The sequence below is a fragment of the Rousettus aegyptiacus genome, unplaced genomic scaffold (genome assembly GCF_014176215.1).
Source record: "Rousettus aegyptiacus isolate mRouAeg1 unplaced genomic scaffold, mRouAeg1.p scaffold_m13_p_2, whole genome shotgun sequence".
Taxonomy (NCBI): domain Eukaryota; kingdom Metazoa; phylum Chordata; class Mammalia; order Chiroptera; family Pteropodidae; genus Rousettus; species Rousettus aegyptiacus.
In genome coordinates, this window is record NW_023416295.1 from 148,185,144 (window position 1) to 148,208,599 (window position 23,456).

The window sequence follows — 23,456 nt, forward strand, 5'->3', positions numbered from 1 at the left end:
AGAACAAAAAGACCCATAGAATTTAAGAAAAACAATATACTTATCATTCATTACCAGGTTCTGAAAATTACAGTAATGTTTAAATAAAATAAAAACAAATCAAAATGGTATTTTATAACTCTTACAACTTCCTTATTAACAAAATTAGCACTTTACCAAGTTTAAGTTCCAAACAGCAACACAAAATGTTATATGACATTCTCAAAACATATCAGAATTAAACAACAGCACGTTTAAAAAATAAAACACTTCCTATGCCCATTATTTAAAAACCTATATAGTTAATTAAGTACCCTAATTCTAGACTTGGCAATGAGATTAATTAAAAAGCCCAAAGACAGATCCAAAGATGCTAAAACAAAATACCTCTACAAAGAAATAAAGATATAAAAACAATGCAAACCAACCAAGCATAGCAAGTCAATTGACTGGTAACTAGGAATCTGCTGACCTCTTCTGGAGAAGGCTCGAAAGAAAATGTTTCAATTAAAGACAAAGAGGCAAACTACACAGCACAGTCCCTTCACATACATATTTTCTCTGCTAACTGTTTATCGGTATGGTTGTTTCCTATAAAAGTTAATTTGATAACTAGGACACTTAAATTTGTAGTTAGTATTGATTACATTTTGATACTAACGAAAGTGATTCTGTTTAACACATACTGCCTCCATCAAACCTTCCCAGACATGAAACTTTGGGGAACTTGCTTACCTACCTCCTTTCTATTGTGTCCAACAAAGACCTTTTCCCATTATAGATGTCTCTTCCTTCCACCTTCCTCAGGAAAAACCTTTCTTCACTCCACCTTTGTGACTTCTCCTCAGTCAAGGTACCTCTACCTCCCCGAAATCACTTGTGGGTACAAATCTCTCTTATTCTTCAGTTTTTTAAATGTATGATAAACAGGCATGTTCTTAAATCCTCAGATGTTTTCTACAGTTAGAAAACTTACTTTTATTGTCATAAATGATTTCACTCAGTAAATTTTTAAATTTTCTACTACACTCCTAATACCATCACCATTACTTTTAGTTTTTAGTTTTTTTTTTTTTTAAATCTCTACTCTCCTATGGTGACCCTAAGGACGTCATTACAAGGAGTTGCTCTGATGAAAGCATATGAAAGGAGGTTATTTTTTAAAATACCATTTTATCAGCATTACCACTATTCCCTAATATGTAGATACTTTCTCATTACTGGACCATTATCTCATTAGATTTACTGCCCTTTAAATTATTAAATGTTGATGGTCTCCAAACCTCAATCTTTAAATTTCTTTTCTTTTCTATTTATACTTAGATCCTAGGCGATCTTATCGAGTCTGATACACCTATATGCTGCAAAGTTCCATATTTGAATCTGTAGCCACACCTCTCCTGAGCTCAAACTCTTTACTATTATATCCATTTGCCCATTTGCCTATGTGAAAGGGGCACTAGATGATTCTATAGAAATGAGTCGATATTACAGATACATACTCCCCTCTCTCCCAATCTGATCACCACCACGATCTCTATTTTAAATGGCAACTCCATCCTTTTGGCCAGCTGCCCAGGCCAAAAACACTAGTGTCATCCTTTCCTCTCATTATCCAATCTGACATGTTATCCATCCATAATTCTTGTTCTTGTCAGTACTACTTTCAAATAATATCCGGAATCTAACCTCTTTGGCATCTCCACTAGAACCATTCCAGTCTTTTCTCACATGGGATACTGAGAAGACTGATCTCCTTTGCCCAGCATCCTGACCTACAATCTGTTCTCACAACACAGAAACCAAAGCAAGAACATTAAAATTTACATAAGGAAAGATATCAGTGAATTCTCTAGGGCAGTGGGCAGAGGCAGAATGAACCACAAAGCTATACCAACAGTAAAGTTTTGAATGGTGGAAATGTTATGTATTTTAAGTGTGGGAGTGGTAACTTAAGAGTTACGTAGAACTTTCAAAGCTCATAGAACTGAATACTTTACATGAGTGCAGTTTAATATACCTCGATAAAAATTATTTTAAAAAATCATGTCAGATCATGGCTATTCAAACTCCTTCGTTTCCCATCACGCACAGAATAAAAGTCAAGGTCTTAGTCCAACAAGGTTCTTCCTAGAACCTCTCCAACTTAAAACTCTTTCTCTCTCCATTTCACTCATTTCTTACAGCCACACTAACCCTCTCACTGTTTTTCAAAATACTCAGCATATTCCCACTTCAGAAGTTTGTGCTTGATATTCCCTCTGGCTATAATATTCACCCACCTCATAAATGAACGGCACATACCTTTATTTCCTTTACGTTCTTACAATTTTACTAATTTATCTTATTTGTCATGTATCTTCCACTAGAGTGCAGGTACGGTTTATTATTTCGTTTTGTTTTAACCTGTTTTGTTCACTGCTGTATCATGAGTACCCAGAATACAGTAGATGCTCAATAGTTACGTGAACAAACAAATTAACCATAATGCTACACTCAAGGTCTGGTGACCACATCTTACTGACCTCTGAAAACCAAAGACAATTATAGACCTACCAAATCAAAAACCTATTATCAAACTTCAAAATAGGACTTCCAACCACGACTGCTGAGCAAGATCCTTACCTTGCTGAATCCCAACAAATATTCCCAGCAGACCCATCTTAACTTCCTCTTTAAACCCTCTAATTTTCCTTCCAACCCTTTACTTCTTTTTTATATTAACTATATTTCTTTCTTTAAAAGAGACCAAGTATGGTACACCTTCCCTCAAACAAAAACTCATACCGCTCACGTTTTCCAATCTCAGAAAAGGTTTCCTTTCCTTTATGTATTAGTAATCTTTTATCTTCATGCCTTTAATTTTGAGAATCAAAATCAAAACTGGAAATTCTGAATTGGAAGTATACATAGAAAAGTAAAAAATACAAGAAGTCCTCATTATTATAGGAGATGGAAAAAACACAGATTCAAATCAGTAGAGATACTGATTATATCAATATTAATCTTTCCTATTTAAATTCTTGTGCATTTTAATTGAAATATTTTTTTAAAAATCTTAATTTTTTATTATTCTGTATTTCAACAGCCAAAATTAATCTTTTTCCAGGGATGCAAATCACCTCTATGAACTTCCCTTACCAAACTCTAGTTTAAAGATGAATGGATAATACAATGGCAAAGGGGCATGGAAAGAAAGAACTCTATATTAGCCCCTAGATAAGCAAAATTAAACAATGTATTTTTTCAAATTTGATACTTTTTTTTCTATGTTGAGTAACACATTCATTCAATGATTATACTGAGTGCCTACTATGTGTCAGGAACAATTCTAGACACCTCAGAGACATCACTGGAACAAAAGAGATAAAAACTCTCTCCCTTCGCAAAGCTTTAATTTGACGGCCATTATTATTTTTTTTCTGTTGAACAAGAACTTTAGATGTGTGTTTTGAGGGTAAGGGAGAAACATGCAGCACATAGGGATGTTAACTAAAAGTAATCTAATGTTCCTAATTTTACAAATAAAAAAACTAGAAGTCAGAGAAAATACCTAGTTTACTAAGGTCAGAGCCTGATTTTCAAATGCCTAGTAGCCCAAATGCCAACACTATTAATACTCCTAAACAGCTCGAATGAAAGACTAAAATATTTAATTGATTCATAAAAAGTCAGCTTATGAGAAATATCTGCTTTATAACCAACAATGCAAGTAATTTTTAAAATATTGATAAAGCAAAGTTTTATAATTTTTGTTAAAATGTATTTTCTTAGATTTTGAGTGATTTAAAAACATGATTGTGAAAGTCAAAATACATGTTCTTACAAACCTATAAATAATTTGGTGAAAAAAATCAAATACTTACAGTACTATGAAAAACAACACTGTGTCCCTTCCCTAAACTTTCTATATGAGCTGAGAGGTTAAAGCATATGGCTCGATGTCTTATCGCATCCAGTGTTTGTGCATCGAAGAAATCATGCGGTCGTGCTAAAAAACACAGAGATAAAAAATAATTAGATAAATATAGCCAAAGAGTCTGTTTTCCACAAAAATATATAGTAACTAAGAAAGACTGAAATGATTCACAAGTATTAACGTAGTATTTAAATGCAAGATTTTTGTTTTCAAAAAATGAAGGCTAGCTGACAAGATTAAAGATGTATACAGCAGAATTCCAACTAATGAGGGAATGTGGGTTAATGTGGCCCCTTGGTATGTGAGGTTCTAACTTCAGATATCATGATTCCACATTTCAGCTTTTGCACATAATTTATATTTTAGATCTGAATCTCTCCTAAGTGTCAGTCCTACATTTTCAACAATCTGATGAACGTCTCCATCTGTGCACCACACTGAGATCTCATTCACCACAGTCAAACCATATGGAATACATTACATGAACATTCTATATTAATATGTAATCAAAAATTTTCCAAGTGTGTGACAAAGTGGTAATATTATTTGGGTTTTCTGACAAGTATTTTCTTGATTATAAATAACTCTTCTAAACAATCTAAGAGAATTATAAATCATACATTTTTTAATGATAATGAGTCCACCAAAATACTGTCTAACTCTCAACTCCACACATTAGTTATTAGCTGTGTGATTTTGGACTAACCTCTTAATCAACCTTAGCCTGTTTCCTTTTTTTGTGAAATGGAGATAAAATAGCTATGGATTCTAATTAGGTAAAATAAATGCACATAAAAAAAGCCTTAATTCATAAAGTAGTTATATTAACCACTTTTTAAAAAATAATAAACTCGTAAACCTAGGGTAAGCAATCTTTTAGTGTGATCACAACAAAGCTATACACTGAAGATTTAATTTGCTAAGAACATTTTTAAAATTTCAATTTTCTTTGCACTAACATTATAAATTGCACCATTTTTATTAATAAAAACATTGCTCAAAATAAGGGAAACAAATTTATTGTCTTACAACTGTGGAGCTCACTAATATATGTAATTTTACAAGATTATGTGTAATTAAAAATTAAATTATCCTGACAATAGAAGAAATGGCTTGATTTCCTGGTACAGCATATTCTGAATTAGATGCAGCTCATTTACCACACTATTGTGATTTACCAGTACATGGAATGGATTTATCTCTACTATTCATGGAGTTCTTAGAACATCTACACAAATCCACCAGAGTTTTTGTGGGGTGATGATTTCACCAGTTGGCATACTCAATAAAACTAAGCTCTTTTCTCACTGGATTTTTCCTCAGAAGAATATAAGCAAAATACCAACTAGTAACAAACCAGCAGAACTCACAAGACAAAGTGATAATAATCGGAGATCAGTAAGAAAAAAAGTATTTGATATTTATGGGAGAAAAAAGTCATGATTTTACCTAATGCTGAGAAATCTCCTTCCTATTAGAGATCTGTGGCTATTGGGAAAAAAAAAAAACTATGTACTTTCTCCACGCTCCCCAATTATGCTTTTTCCAGAAGATAAGCACTTAGAGAAAATAACATTAACTCACCCCTCCGAACCATTCAAACCTCAAATTTTATGCATTGAGATCTTAACTGTGTTATGTTCACTATCATAGTTTCAAGAATACTAAACTTGAACAATAGTCTACAAAGCAGATGTTTCATGATCCATTAGAATAAAGAAAGAAAATACCATCACTTCTTTTCATCTTAACATTTTTCAATATACCTTCTTGGTAACTGTTTTATAATGTGCAGTAGCAGTATTACTAGGATATACCATACAAATACACGTTAAAATTGGGTGCCCATTTTTTAAAAACCCGATAAGCCCTGAACATGCCCGATCTCGTGAGATCTTGGAAGCTAAGCAGGGTTGGGTATGTCCAGTTGGATGGGAGACAACCTAGGAATACCAGGTACTGTAGGTGGAATGAATGAATGAATGAATGAATGAATAACTGATGAGCAACATAATCAAAAAGGAAAATGAATATAACCTAAATTTGGTAGCCAACTTTGAAAAAAAAATGTTTTATTTCGACACTAAACATCTTAAGAGAGTTTAGGAAAGCCTATTTTTCACTTGTGGTTTGTTCATTTGTCCACTGCAGCTTTATAATAACAAAAACATTTCAATGTTTTAGAGACAAGCTTTATAGTCTGAATTAATTCTGCAGTCTCTTCTAAATTCTAATCAAATCCCAACAAAAAGAGTAAAATGCAATCTTTCTTTCTCTCTGATCATCCTAGCAGTGGCTTCCCTTTTCAATAACAGCTTCACTCAATCATATTTCCTCATTTAGAATATATTTAATTAACCAGCTGATACTAAGAATCAGGAACGGTGGTAGGCTCTGGAGTTTCAAAGTCAATCCCTGCCCCCAACATTTACAAGCCTTACCATCTAAGTGTGTTTGTTCTATCCAAAATATAGAGGATGCATCACATCTTGTAATTAAGCATTTAACGATTATATATTATATGTTACAATAAACTGTTAAGTGCTGAAACAGACTATCAGCAGTTTTGCTATTCACACACACCACTTTGGAGGAGATAGGTTACTTAACTTTTACTTGATTTTTACCCTTAATATGCTCAATTTTTAAAAAATATTGTTAGAAACACCATATTGTCATATTTAAAATTTTCTTAATTTAGAGGAGAATCAAAGTAACCCTCAAAATCTAATTCTATATAGTTTGTATTCTAAGGCAACATATATTTACGCTCCTTTAGCTACTACAGACAAAACACCCATCGAATTCTCACGTGGTCCCATAGGTATCCTGTTTATTACCATTAACAAAAAACAGATAAGCAGAGTCGAAGAAAGGTAAAAACTAAACTTATATGAAACAAAAGTATTATAATACACACAGACTTTCAGTGAAAAACTTACGTAATGAGCGTCGTCGTTTGTTCTTTAATTTCCTTCTTTTGTTTATTCCAGCTTTAGAAGGAGATTCTTCTTTGGCCTTTGGCTGGCTAGAAACTTTTGAGGAGTTCTGCTGACTGAAGTGTGTGGGTACATGGCGAGCTAGCCCTCCCTGAGAAGCAAAGCTGGCATTGCAGCCACCAACAACACACTAAATAAAAATACAAAAGGGAATAAAGGGGTCAAATATGTGGTGACAGAAAGAAATCTAACTATGGGAGTTGAACACACAATGCAATAAATATATACTCCTTACTGTTAAATTATACACCTGAAACTTACCAGATTTCATTAACCAATGTCACCGTAAAATAAATTAATTAAAAACAAGCAAACAAACAACAACAACAACAAAAGGATGTCAGGATGCTGTGTAGGGGAACAAGCATAATACAAATGAGTGAATATTTCATATTTTCAGAAGTAAATCAGTAATGCTATAGAACTAATTCCAGAAACTAAGAACTCTTTCACTTTATAAGTTGCCCAAAGTAATACACATAAGGCAGTGGCAGAGCTGGAAAATAAAACTCAAGTTTCATGTCTCCCTAGTGCTCTTTCCTCTATGTGCAAGACACCATCACCAAAAAAAGAAAAAAGAAAAAAAAGATCTGGTTTTAAATTAATCACTTTTGTAAGAGGAGCAATAAAATGTTTTCACATCAAAGAATTAGATATCTTGACAATTCCTTGTATTCCTGGAACTTTACAATTATTTTTATCATATAAAATATGCTTTTTCAAACCTTCAGCAGCCTCCCTATTATTGTAACAGATAGGAAAGAAATACATGAATACTAACTTTTAAACTACTAGGTCTAGCCTCTCAGAGAAGATTTATGCTCAGGGTTGGTCTTAATCAACCCTCCACAATTCCATTAAATACTGCCTCTTTAGTTTTCTGTACTTTCAAGTATGAGAAAACAAAAGGTTAACAATCTAAGTCAACCTAGTGGATCTGCTATTCCATAATGAACACAGAACACTTGGATATCACTAAAATTACAATACACAAATTGTACAAGTGTATGATTTCTAGTTAGTTAAATCTTAGGAAATAATATTTGCAGGTCTTCTGACAAATGAATGTTAATTAAAACAAACACCGTTGTCCAAAATGATCCCCAAACAGCAAAACTACAGCTAGATTGCTGGTGGCTTTTCTATTAGTAACTTATCCAGTTTACTTAGTTTCTGACTTGACAACCAAACTCCAACCATGCAAATTTGTCATGTTTAACACCAATTATATTTACCACATTATTCCTAGGTACTTTAACTAGATAACACCACAAAAAAGTCTACAGGATTCTGGACTCTTTCTTCTAATCCAGGAACCTCTCATTTTCAACTTTCGAAAACAATAAAACTCTCTATTAATAAAGGTTCTAACTTTATTCAAATAGTCTCTCTAAATTTACCTCAGTGAAAAGGAGCTCATCCTTCCTTAAGGAGATCCTCACACTTTCACTGCATATCTAGATAACTATCCCAATTCATCCTCCTTTCCATTCATTCTGAAGGCAGGAGTATACTTTTATAAACAGAAGCATCTTGTAAATCACAGGTATATTTCTAAATATATCAGCAGAACTGAACTGCTTATAGATTCTGATAAAACCAACGCTGGCTAAAAACATTTCACAGCACACTCCTCATATAGTGCCATAATAATTTTTCTTTTTATTTTGATATACAAGAGACCATTTTATGGGCTCTAATGGCATTCAGCATTGCTAATAAAAATCTTTGCCCATTCTTGGGTGCACACTAAATTAAAAGGCAGAGGAATGATACAAGATTTTAGTTCACATATTCATCTATGTCCAGTACTCTGCAAAATTCTACAAGTATAAGGATGGCTAAGATATAGTTCTCACCCTTAAAGTGTTTACATGTAGTCAAGCAAGACATACATACGAAGCGACACCTTCAAAGGACTATAGTCAGGAGTAAGGCACAGAGTGCTATGGAAACCATGAAAAGAACCCATTAGCCATATCCAGTACTTTAAAATTACTAATTTACTTCTTCAACGACCCCATCAATAGTATGGTCCAGATACCATGCATTAAGAATGTTCAGCTACAGACTCTTGACCATGAGAAGTTTAGCAACTAATGGTTATCTAATTCTTAGAATGTAAACTTACTATATTTTGAGTATCGAGAAAGAATAATGCTTTTTAAGGTTTCCATCTTCTGTGGATTACCACGTTGCCATAGAATAACACTATCCAACACAGAAGCCACTAGTCAGATATTGCTACTAATCACTTTCAGCAAGGATACTATAACTAAAAATTAAAACTTTTAATTTTATTTAAATCAATTTTTATTATTTATTGAAGCAAAACTCACATGTCATACCATGTTAAAATGTACAATTCAGTGGTATTTAGTGTACTCAAAATGTTGTATAATCATTAGCTCCACATTCTTGCCAACACTTATTTTTTATTTTATTAAAACCACCCTAGCAAGAAATGGTATCTCATTGTGGTTTTTTATTTGTATTTTCTGAATAACCATCTTATTTTTTAATTTAATTTAAAACATTTTACTCAATTTAACTACTGAAAAACTTTTTAAGTATGCTTAGAACAACTTGGTAGTGCATCTAATTCTGCAACTGCAAATTTTGTGACATCTAAATATAGATCAAGTGTTTAGCATCTGAACTGAGCGCCTTAAGTAGAATTACTCTAATGGATTAGCTTTGCAGTGTCCAATACATTTTAGCTATCAGACATATATAGCTACTGAGCACTTGAAATGTGGCTTTAAAATATACACTAAATTTGGAAGATTTAGTACCAAAAACTAACAAACAAAAAAAACATTTCATTGACTTCATATATTGATAAAATGTTCAAATGATAATATAACAGGTTATGTCAAAGATATTAAATTATTTTCACCTGTTTCAATTATTTTAATGTAGCATGGAAAATTTTAAATGACCTACTTGGTTCACATGTATTCCTATGACACAGTACTGCCAAAGAATGAGCCCTACGATACTCTTACTTCCAAGAAAATACCAGCCCTATATTTCCTAACACCTATTCTAAAAACGGATTAAATAATCTTCTTTTGTTAGATACTTCAAAGAATATAAATAAAACTGTCTTTGCCTTTAGCTTCCCAGTTTAATGTTGGTTATTCAAACAAATGTATTGAAAAACTCCTTATTTCAAATTTTCGAACAGCTACTTGACTACAATGAATAGGCGGAGATGGAGGTGACAGGCATCAGATCCAAGCCCTCAGGTTTGATCTCAAAGAGATTTTGTGATATGAGTCCACCAGGTTTATCCTTAGTTATAAGGTTACCGTAGGCTGGCGGAATCATTTTCTCCTGGGATCCTTTAAGAATAGGCCTTGGAAGGATTTAGAACTGAAAGTAAATATTATGAGTTTAAATATATACATATATTGCAAGTTTATCTTAATCAGCAATGATTCAATGCTCTGAAAATGAGAATTCTAACAGAAAATTTTTATTTTTGATTTTGACCATCAAGAATCATAAACAAATCTAAAAAAGAAAACAATATTTTAATGAAAAAAAAATAATGGAATCACAATCAAAACCATTTCACTTAAATGCAAATTCTTTTACCCTAAAGGAGAAAAGAATTTTAAGCATCATTTAATGTTATTCCACTCAGTAAGTGTATATCATAGAGAACAGGTGAGACAAATCTGCTGTTGCCTCAAGCGACCTTAGCACCACCTTCATCCCTCTTAATAGGAGAATTTCATGGTGCCTTTTGTGATTTTAGTGTTCAAGCATTCAGGTTTTCACCCACACACACAGCAATGACCCCTGAAGCTGCCTCACAGTGTTCTGACGAAAAACACCCTGTTCCAACAATCAGAGAACAAAACTGATTGTGCACGTGGAATGTTTTACATGTTCTATCTCCCACATTCACTGAAACTACCTATGTTGGCTACCACTGTGGTCAACTAGGTGTTCTAAAACTTGAAACATGGAGTTATTGGGTTTTTCCCCAAAAACAGATTTATTCAAATGAAGCAATACTAAGACTGTCTTATTCATATTTATACTCCTAGAAGTGCTATGAAAATCTACAAGAGACTACTATAATATAAAGCATAAAATACGAGTTTCACAGAAGATACAGTAGCGTTTATTAACAGGAATATTAAGAGGAAAAAAACCCAGGTAGAAAACGTTGGTTTCTCTAAGTTTTGACGAATATAACCCAGCAACATGAGATAAAAGCAGGGGAAACAAATTGGGTGAAGGTACATGGGGGACTCTCTGTGATTTATTCCTTTCAAAGAACAATGAATTGGTAAACACATTTATTTACCAGAGAAATCTTTAGTGTCAGCTAGTTTATCGCTTAGATGAACTAACAAAGTTCACTTAATAATGTAAGTGACATTTCCCTTACAAGGCCACCCAGAAGAGAAATATTTGTAGAACAGTTTCTTAAATCTGGGTGCACATCACAATCACCTGAAAGATCTCTTTCTTTAAATAAAGCAATGCCTGGCGACATGCCCCAAAGATTCTAATTCAATTGGTCATGGGTACAACAACTCAGGCACCCGGATTTAGTTACCCAGCGGCACAGTCCATGTAATAAAGAACCTCTTGATTCTTACTAGCTTTCCAAATAATAAGATCCTTACCATTCTCCAATTCTCCAAGAGTGACCAATTTGTTTGTTTGTTTTGGGGAGGAATATTTTTTTTTTTTTTTTTTTTTTTGTCTGATGATCACTACAGCTATTATCCTTACATATATTCAAATTGTACCATCTTTAGTCAGTGGGAGCCTCCTGAAAACCGGCTGTCAAAGCTAGGGAATATGGGAGCTTCAAAGAGACACACAAACATACAAAATGGTAATGACAATAAATATAGAACAAGGTATTTAAAAGCTTTGTATTATTACAGAAAAAGCTGAAAAGCAAAAGAGTCTCACTAAAATGTGTGTGTGTGTGTGTGTGTGTGTGTGTGTGGAGATGGATGTGTTAACTGTATACGCACATCAATCACAATTTATATTGTGATATCTTACAATTTTACTTATCAGTTACAACTCAATAAAGCTGAAAAAGTGTAAAAGATTTTTAAATTATCAGTATCAGCTACCATTATAAAAGAGATCAGAAAGGAACTGAAGGAAATTATTTCATCATCCATCACGGTGAATGGTGCAATAATTTCAGTATCGCTCACTGTCCTGTAACAAACTTCCAGATTTGCTTGTATACACAATTATAAGCCAACTTATAGTAAGGATATAATAGTTTAAGTCTGGTGATAAAATTTCTTTATCAACCTTCTAGGCTAGGTTCTTAGTTCTAAAACATCTAAAAAGATCAACTGTTTAATATAACAGACTTGAAAGGAAATCTGAGTTTTTCAAGCACTACCCTATCACAATGAGAAGTTATTCAAATATGTCAATATTATGAATGGAGTCAATCATGCTGAGCTAATAGACAACTAGTTGCCAAGGAAAAGTTACAATAAATAAATTAACCCAGGACAACTAAATGACTATAAATACTGTGTTCAAAATAAACAGAAATGTTGGAATAGGGTAGAAACATCTGTGGGAAGAATATAAAACTACTGAGCTTATCTGAAAAGTGCAACTACACAATTTCGAACTATTATATACAAGTTTATACAAACTACTGCCACAATGGCAAAATGTAAAGAAAAAGGAAATCAAAACAATCACCAAACATGCTGCAATAACTGATTTTTATTTTCATCAGTTAACTAAAATACTTTTAAGTCAGGCAACGCTGAAACCATTTAGCCACGATAAAGCTTAATAGCAGATGACCAACAAGAATCTAAATCACAATTACAAAAAGACTAAGACAATAATTGTAAAGAATCCCAAAATCCTAGTACTATAAGCATGTATGATGTTTTCCAGCAATCCCCTTCCCACAAACTCTAAATGTACATACAAAGCAGAGATTCATATACATGATGACATGAACGCTGCAGGGGAGGGGGGTGCTATCTAAGAATAATCTGCACTTTAATTATCAGAGATGAATATTATTAAAACCTTTGGCAAAAAAACTATGTTTTTGTTTTAGGAGAATGCTTGATTTCATAATGAGCTGACATGATCAATTTATTTTCATGACATTGCCTACCTTCTTATCAAGCATAAGATAAATTTAGGGACCATAAAACTAGGCTTAACACTAAATGAGATACACCCATGGCTTTCATTTCCCATATCAAGTTAATTAAGTCTCAATGACTTCTAGTTTCTAGCCTTTGCCATTACCAACACTCTAATGGAGACCCTTACCACCCAAATCTTTACAGTTGCCCCAGAAACCACGTGAGCAAATACTGAAACATTCAATATATAAAATCTGCATTATACGAGCATCAAAATAATGATAGTTTTGGCTAAGCCAAAGATGAGACAGAGTAAAAGAACAGAAAGCTCCATAAGTAAAATACTAAGGAATAAATTTAAATGGGAAGACAAAAATACTCATTTTGTAACCCTCATAGTAATAACTGATTCAGGAAAACAGCATCATAGCTACTAAAACTAGTTCTAATGGGGAACAACATATTTAGGTAGGCTCAAAGTTTATCTCTCCAAAAACAATTAATAGTAAAGGGACAAATAATAAGTTTACACTGGAGACCCTGGCAAATTCCACCCTAACCAAGTGATGCTAGGTAACTTCATCTATGATGGAATAAATTGTTATAAAGTGTCCCCTGAAGAGAAACAGTGAAAATTTTGTTCTATTTTCTGCAAAAATGCGTAAACTGAATCTGATCGTTATAAAAACACAAAATAACCCCCAAATTGGAGACATACTACAAAATAAAAGGTTGATACTCTTCAAAAGTATCAGTGCTATGAATGATAAAAAAAAAGGCTGAGGAAACATTAAGATTAAAGGAGTCATGAAAACTAAATGCAATGAGTGGTCCTCAATTAGAATGTAAACCACACACACACTTGCTACATAAAGCTACATAAAGGCTATAGTTGGGGCAATAGTTAAATTCCAGTAGGTTAGCTAATAGCTTCAATATTAAATTTCTGAATCTTGACAACTGTACTAGGGTTATATAAGTGAATGCCCTTGTTCTTAGGAAAAACATGCACTGAATTTAGTATTTAGGGATACTGCTCCTCTAAAAGGGTTCCCCCAAAAATGTGTGTAAGCATGCATGCGTGTGTGTTTGTGTATAGGTAGTCATCATGATGACTTTATCAATTATCTCATACACAAAGCACCCTACTGTGGAACACCCATGCTGATTTTTTTTAAAGATATGAATAATACTGACCTTTGGCAAATGCTTGAAGCATATTGTAAATGTAAAAGGAAAAAAAATACAAACTCCTTAGAATAATCAAATTCTAGACTAATATAGCTAAGAGATAACAGTAACCCAAAGACAATATACAGCACATATATACACTGGAGCTGTTCTGCATTATAAATTACTGAGAGGCCTAAAGCACAAACGGTTAAGGACACAGACCCTGGTTTGATATTACCTCCAAAGTCCTCGATCTGCCTGCCACTAATGGCCCATGGCCTTAGAAAATATTTACTCTCTTCTTACCTCAGTTTCCTCACCTATAAAATAAGGGCAACAACAGTAATTACCTCAAAGAATACTTGCCGTAAGGTTTAAATTAATTAAAATGTACAATGCAACAATATATGTATGTAATGTGCAAGGCACAGAACCAGCACTGTGCAAGCTTTTTGCTAATCATGATTATTTCCGACCTCTACACTTCACCTTGTTCATTACACAATACTAGATCAATATGAGAAACTTTTTGCAACCAATTGCTTTTACATTTAATTACTAGATAGTTCAAGCTTACTAGTCAGAAATAGTTTTTAAATATTTTCAGAATACCACTCAGCCATAAGAAGAGATGAAATACTGCCATTTCGACAATGTGGACGGACCTCAAGATAATCATGCTAAGCGAAATAAGACAGAAAAAGTTGATAACCACATGTGGGGTATAAACCTAAAAGCAACAAATGAATGAGACAAACAGAGACTCACGGTCAGGGACAACAGACTCATGGTTACCAGAGGGGAGGGGGAAAAGGAGAGGAGAGGTAGAAGGGATAAAGGAGGTCAAATACATGGTGACAGAAGAAATCTAACTATGGGAGGTGAACACAGTTTAAACACATATATGCCTTACTGTTAAAGTATACGACTAAAACTTACTGGATTTCGTTAGCCAAAAATTAATTTAAAAAATATATATATTTTTTTCAACCTAACACCATAAAGTATCACCTATGTATAACTATATGCTATTCCTTAAAAAGTCCACTTATTCTATTCTTTTATGCTTTCTCTCAAAAGGACATAATTCTATAATTAGATAGTGGTGATGGTTGCACAATCCCGTGAATACACTAAAAACTACTGAATTGTACAGCTAGTACATTTTAAGGTATGTGAATTATATTTAATATACATACATCTGTAATGATCTCCCAATCACAAGACAAAACTCTCAGCTTTTCTCTAAGACCCTTCTCATTTTCGTGTATTGGGAATAGGCATAGATTTTTTTTCAAAAGGAATACAAAAAACCCTAATCATAAAAAAAAAAATTGATAAATTACATTTCATTAAAGTTAAAATACTATTCTTCAAAAAATTCTATTATGAAAGGTGAAAAGGATAACCAAAGACAGACTGGAAACGGGTATTTGCAACACATATATCTGACAAAAGACCTGTTTCCAAATAGATTAAAAAGTTATATAATAATAAGCAAACCATTCAATAAGATAAGGCTCAAATAGGTACTGCATTAAAACGGAAATATCGAACAGCCTTAAGTATATGAAAATGTGTTCAGCATCATTACTCACCAAGGAAATAAAAATTAAAGCCACAAAAGACTGACAATCTCAAGATATAAAGCAACTAAAACACTCATTTGCTGCTGGTGGGAATGTAAAGTGATACAACCAATTTGGACAATTTGGTACTTTCTAGGAACTAAAAATGGCCTATTCTATGACTCAGCAATTCTACTCATAGGTATACAGCCAAGAGTAATGAGTGCATGTGTGCAACCAGAAGACAAGGAAAAGAACATTGCTGGGCAGCTTGATTAATAGCCAAAGACCAGAAACAACCCAAAAGCCCATGAGCGTTAAAATGGATTAACTATTGTTTATTTGTACAATCAAATACTATATAACAACTTGTAAAAGATAACTGGTACATACAACAACAAAGGAATATCTTGCTGCTACTTTGTACAGTAAGAAAAGCCAGACACAAGAGTTCGTACAACTAAGCTAGGATGACAGGAATTATAACATGGCCTGGAGGGAGAAGTAGAGGATGGGAGGATGGGGACATTACAAAATGTGTTTTACTGAATATATTCTTTATCAGGGTGGTGGTTACACACATGCACACACATGAAACAAATCTTTAAACTGTTAACACTTAAGGGTAGGCACTTTATTGCACATATTATAAATTAAAAAATTTTTTAAGAAAAAAATTAGACTCCTCTCAAAAATCATCATCTCCTCCTACCTAGAGTCAACTCCCGTTCAACTTCTACTACTCTTTCCCAGGCCCTTTTACAGTACAGTGACCCTTGAACAACATGAGTTTGAACCACACGGGTCCACTTATGCACAATATTTTTCAATAGTTGGACCTCCACATCCATGGGTTTTACATACGCAGATTCAACCAACCACGGATCGAAACTATTTTCCATCCACACATGGAAATGTGGATGTGAATCCAGAGGATTATGCCGACTGTGCGCATTGTTCTACATTATTTTCTATTAGGGACTTGAGCATCGCAAGTTCTGGTATACTCAGGAATCCTGAAACCAATCCCCCACAAATACCAAGGGCCAACAGTAGTTAAGTTTTGGGAGAATCGACAGTTATACTGGATTTCCTATAAATTTAAAACTCTTCTAAAATAAAAAGCTCATTTTAAAAAGTACAGACAGTATATAGTTTACTAGATTCTGTGTAAGAAAGGAAGAATAAGACTATATACTTATCTGCTTGTATTTTCATACAGAAATACTAGAAGAAGTCACTAGAAACTACTAACTGTGGCCACGTTATTTGGGGGAAAGGGAATAAGAACAAGAAATGGAGCAAAATTTCTCAATGTAAATTATTTTTTAAAAAACTTGTTAAAATTGTCTTTTCAAAAAAACTTATGTAATTTTTAAAAAGCAACTCCACAAGAATTATCTCCTTCTCTAATGAAACTCAAGGGAAGTTTCTGGCACAGTATTTACATACCAATAGATATTATAAGTTTATAACAACTATTAAACTTCTTTAAATACAAACTTTTAATCTCTATGGTATATGCTTTCCATAATTACGAACCAAAATATTTTAATTTTTAATTAATATAAATGGAAAAAATGGTTTTATAAAACTTGCTCTTTTACAGATTTCCCTGAACACATCTGTTAGACACAATAATTTACAACTAAGCTCAGTAATGAGCACAAAATTGAGTGAAAAGAATCAAATCCCTAAATGTTCTATAATTTCATTTTTTCCTATAATCAGTTTTGTTTGCTAATCAAAACCTCTGACAGTGAGAAAACAATTAAGAGAACAAGGTATTAAGAGCCAATTTTAAAGACATGCATTCAGACTGTCAGTCTGTCCACTATTCTCAAGACCCTATGACAGAGACTTTTCTGTTCTCCAAATTTTAAAAATTGGATTAAATTATCTTTCCCCCTCTATTTTTTAAATTCCATGCATCTACTGGAATGTTAAAACAAATGGTTCTTTACAATTTTTAGTACAGCAAAGGCATGCCCATTAAGAATCCTGTCAACTTGAGTTCAAGTTAAAAAAATAAACTCATATGTATTTACTTACCTTGAAAGGTTTGTCTCCACTGTGTGTCAGCATATGCCTCTGTAACCAACTCTGACTGGTTGATGGAGTGTTATATACTTTACAACCTTTCCATAAGCAAACAAATACCTGTTAAAAGAAGAGTCATAATAATTTCCATCACTTATTTCAATAAAGTTTTATTCCGTTTAAGATCAAATGAATATGTTGCAAGTGCAAGTCTTCAACTGACAAACAATCATTTAATGTATGAGTCAATCAAATGCTTAATGTAGTTAGAACCTTCTGGATTTCCAATGACAGCCATAGTATTAACCCTTCTCCCTTAAGGCTGCTCTCTATTCCCTCAATAAGGAACAGATACAATTCCAAAGAGCCATTTAGAAATAAACACACAAAATATTAATAATATATCACTAGGCACTAGGACTATAGGCCATTATTTACATTTTTGTATTTACTGTATGAGAGAACAAGCATGTATTAATTGTAATTATCAGAAAAATATAAAAGTATAAACAATGAAAAATCAAAGTAGTCAAATGTTACTTAGTGGATACTGAGAGTTTCATCTTCAAAGAATGAGGATTATTATTATAATAATTTTTCTACTCTTGAATTCCTACTCTCACCATACATATTACTTAATCTTACACTGTTCTATTCATTAAAAATAACTTCCAAAATTATCTTGGTTAGAAAGCAAAATCTAACACCAAATGTTTAATATAGTTGCAAAAGCAATAAGCATGAGCTACTCAATCATAACCTACATTCTTGGGTTCAGGGGATTGAGTATGACTAGGTTTAGAAAAGCATAAATCTAACACCTAACAACTTAATCTTTATCATCTTCCTACTAGTGTGACATCAATTTTCTAATTATATTTCTATCAAACTGAACACTGAAATTGCTCCCTATCAATAAAAGAAATATGAATCTACTGTAATCAACTTCAAAATACTATTTCTAGATTTTGTTCTTGTCTAAGGTAAGAACAATTATACATAGAGCCACACTTTGAAGAGTATAATGTACTACATACATGTAGAACAAAACAAAGATGCACGAAGCACTGAAGATTAACAATCATTGAAGTTTAAAATTTTTTAGAGTCTAGAAAAATCGATAGTCTAAACTGAGATCAACCTTTACTCGAAACCAAACCCATTTTATATCAGATAGGCCAAACCAGGCAACACTGCTATTGCTATCTGACATGACTTGTTTAGAGAAAGTTATAGCATATCCTAATTCTACAACACATTTGTTAAATATTTTTAGTTAAGCAGATACTAAATTATGACATTTCTTCCTTCACACTTAAAATTCCTGACCCTAGTACACATTTATAATTCCTGAAATTCCCAGAATTAAAAACTACTTTCCAAATGAAGCCAGATAAAAGAAAAAAAAAATTGTGACGCTACACCTATATGTTCTGAAAATTAATTCAGTAAGGTTTGATCATCACAAAGATAATCGGTGCTATTTATCAATTTCCTAACTCAAGACTACTAGACAGACCCTCAGAATCTTAAATTTTTAATCAAAATAATACACAGGAATCAGAGCTTAGTCTAAAATTCTCACACATCATGCCCCATAAACAGAAAAGCCTCAATGCTAGTATTTGAGAACAAAATTAACATAATTTATGTAACCAAGTTTACAATGAAGAATTCTGTTGATCTCTTTAAGTGACTCCTGTGCTGAATTACTCTCAAAAAAGGGGAAAAAATCCGATAAATACTCAAACGCTGCCCCCACCTAACATTACCTAACTGCCACATCTGAGAAACAACAAATCTCTTGGCTCCTTTTTTATATGAATAAACACAAATATGGAGGCAATGGCAGACCCTGTAATTCTATCAGATAATAGCCTTAATTGTGAGTAGGGATGGTCTAGACTACAGATGGAATAATGTCTAGTAACACTACTAGGGCAAGGCCTTCAGGTTCAAAGAAAAATCAACCCAGTAAATTTTACAGGAAATGAAATAAGTGTAAAGAGACCAAAGCTAACTATGTTTATCCATATTTGGGTGAAATATTTGTGATATATTTGAAAAATAATTGAGGGAGAGAGAAAGGAAGCACTAAACTTGCACAAAAACAGTCTTATTACACAAAATGAGCACTAAAAATCTACATCAAGGATCCACAAAAACCAGAATTTTTTAAAAGCTAAATTTCCTTTTCTAATTTGTATTAGGAAAACTCTTGATAAAATAGGTAGTCCAAAATCTGACAAAAAGGTCTTTCTTCAAACCAGTCTTTTTAGATGCACAGTATGCAAAAAAAAACATTTTATTCTCAGCTTTAGAAACTTTCTCATTATAAAAATTAACCCCTAAAAACAAACACCACAGAAATTAAACCCAAATATGAAAGGAATTATTCAAACATAAAATCTCACATGGTTCCTCTATACTATCTTTAAATGAATTTAAGATTTAGCTATATTAATTAGAATACTGAGGCAGAGGTTCACATTCCAATCTCATAATAAGACAGATTTATGTTATATTAGGTTGTATTAGATGTAACAGAAATTGAACAAAAGTAAATTACCTGAATTCTATCCATTTCTCAGCAATATCACCTTAGAAAACACCTATAAAAATCTCTATTTTCTTTTTCATCAAATAGACAATATGGGCACATATCTGATAACTCTAAAACACGATGAAATTAATCTCTCAGAAAGACTAGTTAACAGGAAAATTGAATTTATATTAGACACTGGAGGTTTCTCAAAATAACTGCCAACAGATTTTTCTGCTACTGTCAAAAGAAAAAATACCACACAGCCATTTAAAAAATATTTCTGGACTACCAAAACAATCTTTAAATTTACGATAAGCTAACTTTTAAGATGTACAGGTCTGCAATTTCAATGTTACAGGGAGGTTTGGGGTTTCTGTTGAGAATTCATCTATAAAACCTTATTCATCACTGTCAGAATAGGTCAGATTTACCTTCAGGGATCTCCTCCAAAATGCCCCAAACGAAGAAGGCTGGTACTAATCTGAGAACCAAAGGTAGTTTTAGTCTCCTTCGCTTTGGTCAATTTTCTTGAAAAAATGTACCAGTGTATTTATCTGAATGACTGCACAGGTTACACCTAAAACTGCTTGTGTGACAGTATAGATTAAGATAAATGCACTTATATTTATCTGTTCACTATCTCACACTCGGACTGTGCAAATGAATCCATCGACATTTCTATAATTATAAAATCCATCTCTAAAAAATACAATTCAACCTGAGAGTCTACGTACGCGTACGGGAAATTCAGCAGTTATTACTAAAGTAAATTAAAATCAGCCAAATATATTCTAAATACAGAGGCGAAAAAAGCAGTATAATTTACATGCCTAGGATGGCGATGTGGGGGGAGAAGGGTGGCTAGTTTTACTAAGGAATTTAAATTCCTTTTGCAGTAAAATGACATGAAAAGATTTCATATATACACAGAGATACACCATCTAAAGGCAAAAAGGGGATGATTTCATGGCTCCTTTAAGCTTTGATATTTCTTGGCGGGGGGTGGGGCGAGTTCATTCGTTTACAAAATGTAAACATACAAAAAAGAAGCAAAATATTTTTTATATCTAATAATTCTGTGTCGGATCAGTCTGCTCTTTCAAGATCTAAAATGAGTTAAAATTTTGTATCCTATTCCTATTCTTTTTAGCTACATTAAATATATCAACGTTTTCAATTTCTTCTGTTAAAAGATATGTAATGCAATAAAACAAAATACAAAAATATTTAGTAAAACAAATTACAAAAATAAAATGTTTCTCATTTATTGCAAAAGATGTGATTGATTTCATGTTGTGTTCAGGAGATACCAGATTGGCAATGAAAACACAAAGTGACCGCCTCCTAAAACTGATTTCACTTCCCAGCAGTAATCTGATTTAACTGTGAGGGTCTACAAATGTCATTTTACATAACATAAAAGTAACTGGCCTCATTCAGGTCTTTAAACAATATCCTGTGATCCCCGCCAAAATCTCCCCCTGGCCCTTTCCTCTAAAACACACCAAAGAACAAATACAAAAGTCAACAATAAAACGATGTGTGTAAAATAACTCCTGCATCAAGAAACATGAACATATTTCTAACAACTGTTTTTAAAGAAACAGTTACAACAGAAAGAACAGCAGATTAATGGATCTTATTGATCCACTGAAATCCTACAAGATGACGTTCCCTGCCTATCAAAACTTATGTCTATATTAAGAGGACACTGGGTTTGAAATTTGATTAATAAAGTAGATCAGTCTAGTTTTTGAAAACCAGTCACATGCAAAAAAATGAACCCTATTATACTTTACAAAAAATATTGATTCTTTTTTGGCCTATTTTTATTTTTTAAACAGGAGAAAGCCTATCATTTTTTAAAATGGTATATTCACAATGTTATATAAAATGGTTAACATAACTTTCAATATAAAAAGGATCTACCTACTTTGACATATGAAAAGCTTAAGAAAACCTAAACTCCACCTGACTTCAGCCTACAAATATAAAGTCCCCATGAGATGGCAACATAAGTAGCTTAAAGGGAGAAAAACAAGTTTCTAAGTTATTATATGGTTTTCTTTTTTCCAAGGTAAAGACTAGATTGGGATGAGAAAAAGAACAGGAATTAATATAGTATTTAGATCTTGCTAACTTACTGTTTCAGTAAAATTGTCATCTTTCAATAATTAGAAGTATAAAGTCCTCTAGAGTTAGCAACTTTCCCCTCATTTGTTTCTGTTCCATTATATTATGATAGTTTTACACTTGGGGTAGAAAAAAGAAATACTTAAAAAAATTATTACGACATCATGAAAAACAGGTGTTTTCCACTTATGTGAGATACCTAAATAGTTAAATTTATACAGACAAAGTAGAACAGCAGCTACCAGGCACTGGGGGAAGGGAAGAAAAGGGAGATATTGTTTACTGGGTATAGATTTCAGTTTTGTATAATGAAGAAGTTCCTATCAAAGAGGCCATTTAAAACAAAAAAAATCAGATGTTCCAACCAATTACTGTATTTTAAAGCACAAAACCAGATCAAAATTTCCTATCTTCTACAGTAGTATCAGGTTTTCACATTCTCATTCACACTTTCACTCTGAAAGCTATCTACCAGTGACTGGTATGCAAAAATAACTGGGATGTGTTATCTACATTTCTCTAATCCTTTACATTTGAACTTTAGCAACTAATGTCCTTCAAAGATGAGGACTCCTTTCTGTGGTCAAAAAAGCATTTATTTTAAAATCAGCCAGAAAGTCTTATTATTTGTAATAAAGTAACTTTATGAATAAGGGTTCAAGAAATGAGATGAGGGTTTTCATTTCAACAAGTTTATACTTATCGTAGAAATACCAAAACTTCATGCATACCTCTGTAATATCAATAAGGTACATGTAATTGCAGTGATTACATGATACGTTCAGTCTATAATTCCATTTATTTTCTACAAACCTGTAGAGGGCTGAAAACATACATTCTCACGAGGTTGTGTGCCAACTAATCTTGTAGGATCCAAGACTTAGATGTGAAATTTTTTCACACCTACTAAGAAGCCCAGTATCTACATAGCTCATGATCCTATACATTTGCTAAGGCAAATGACTAAAAAGCATCACACCA

The 23,456-nt window shown here is 32.8% G+C and overlaps 1 protein-coding gene across 3 annotated transcripts in view; it reads right to left on the reverse strand.

Annotated features, from left to right (window-relative positions):
* The window catches only part of AEBP2 (AE binding protein 2), a 59,712-nt gene that overhangs the window by 17,469 nt on the left and 18,787 nt on the right, over positions 1-23,456 (reverse strand). For all 3 annotated transcript variants that reach the window (XM_036236915.1, XM_016140454.2, XM_016140456.2), the window contains 3 exons: positions 17,810-17,917; positions 6,841-7,027; positions 3,846-3,970 (listed from right to left, as the gene is read on the reverse strand). In XM_036236915.1, the coding sequence (XP_036092808.1) occupies positions 3,846-3,970; positions 6,841-7,027; positions 17,810-17,917 (420 nt within the window). The remainder of the gene's footprint in view (positions 1-3,845; positions 3,971-6,840; positions 7,028-17,809; positions 17,918-23,456) is intronic.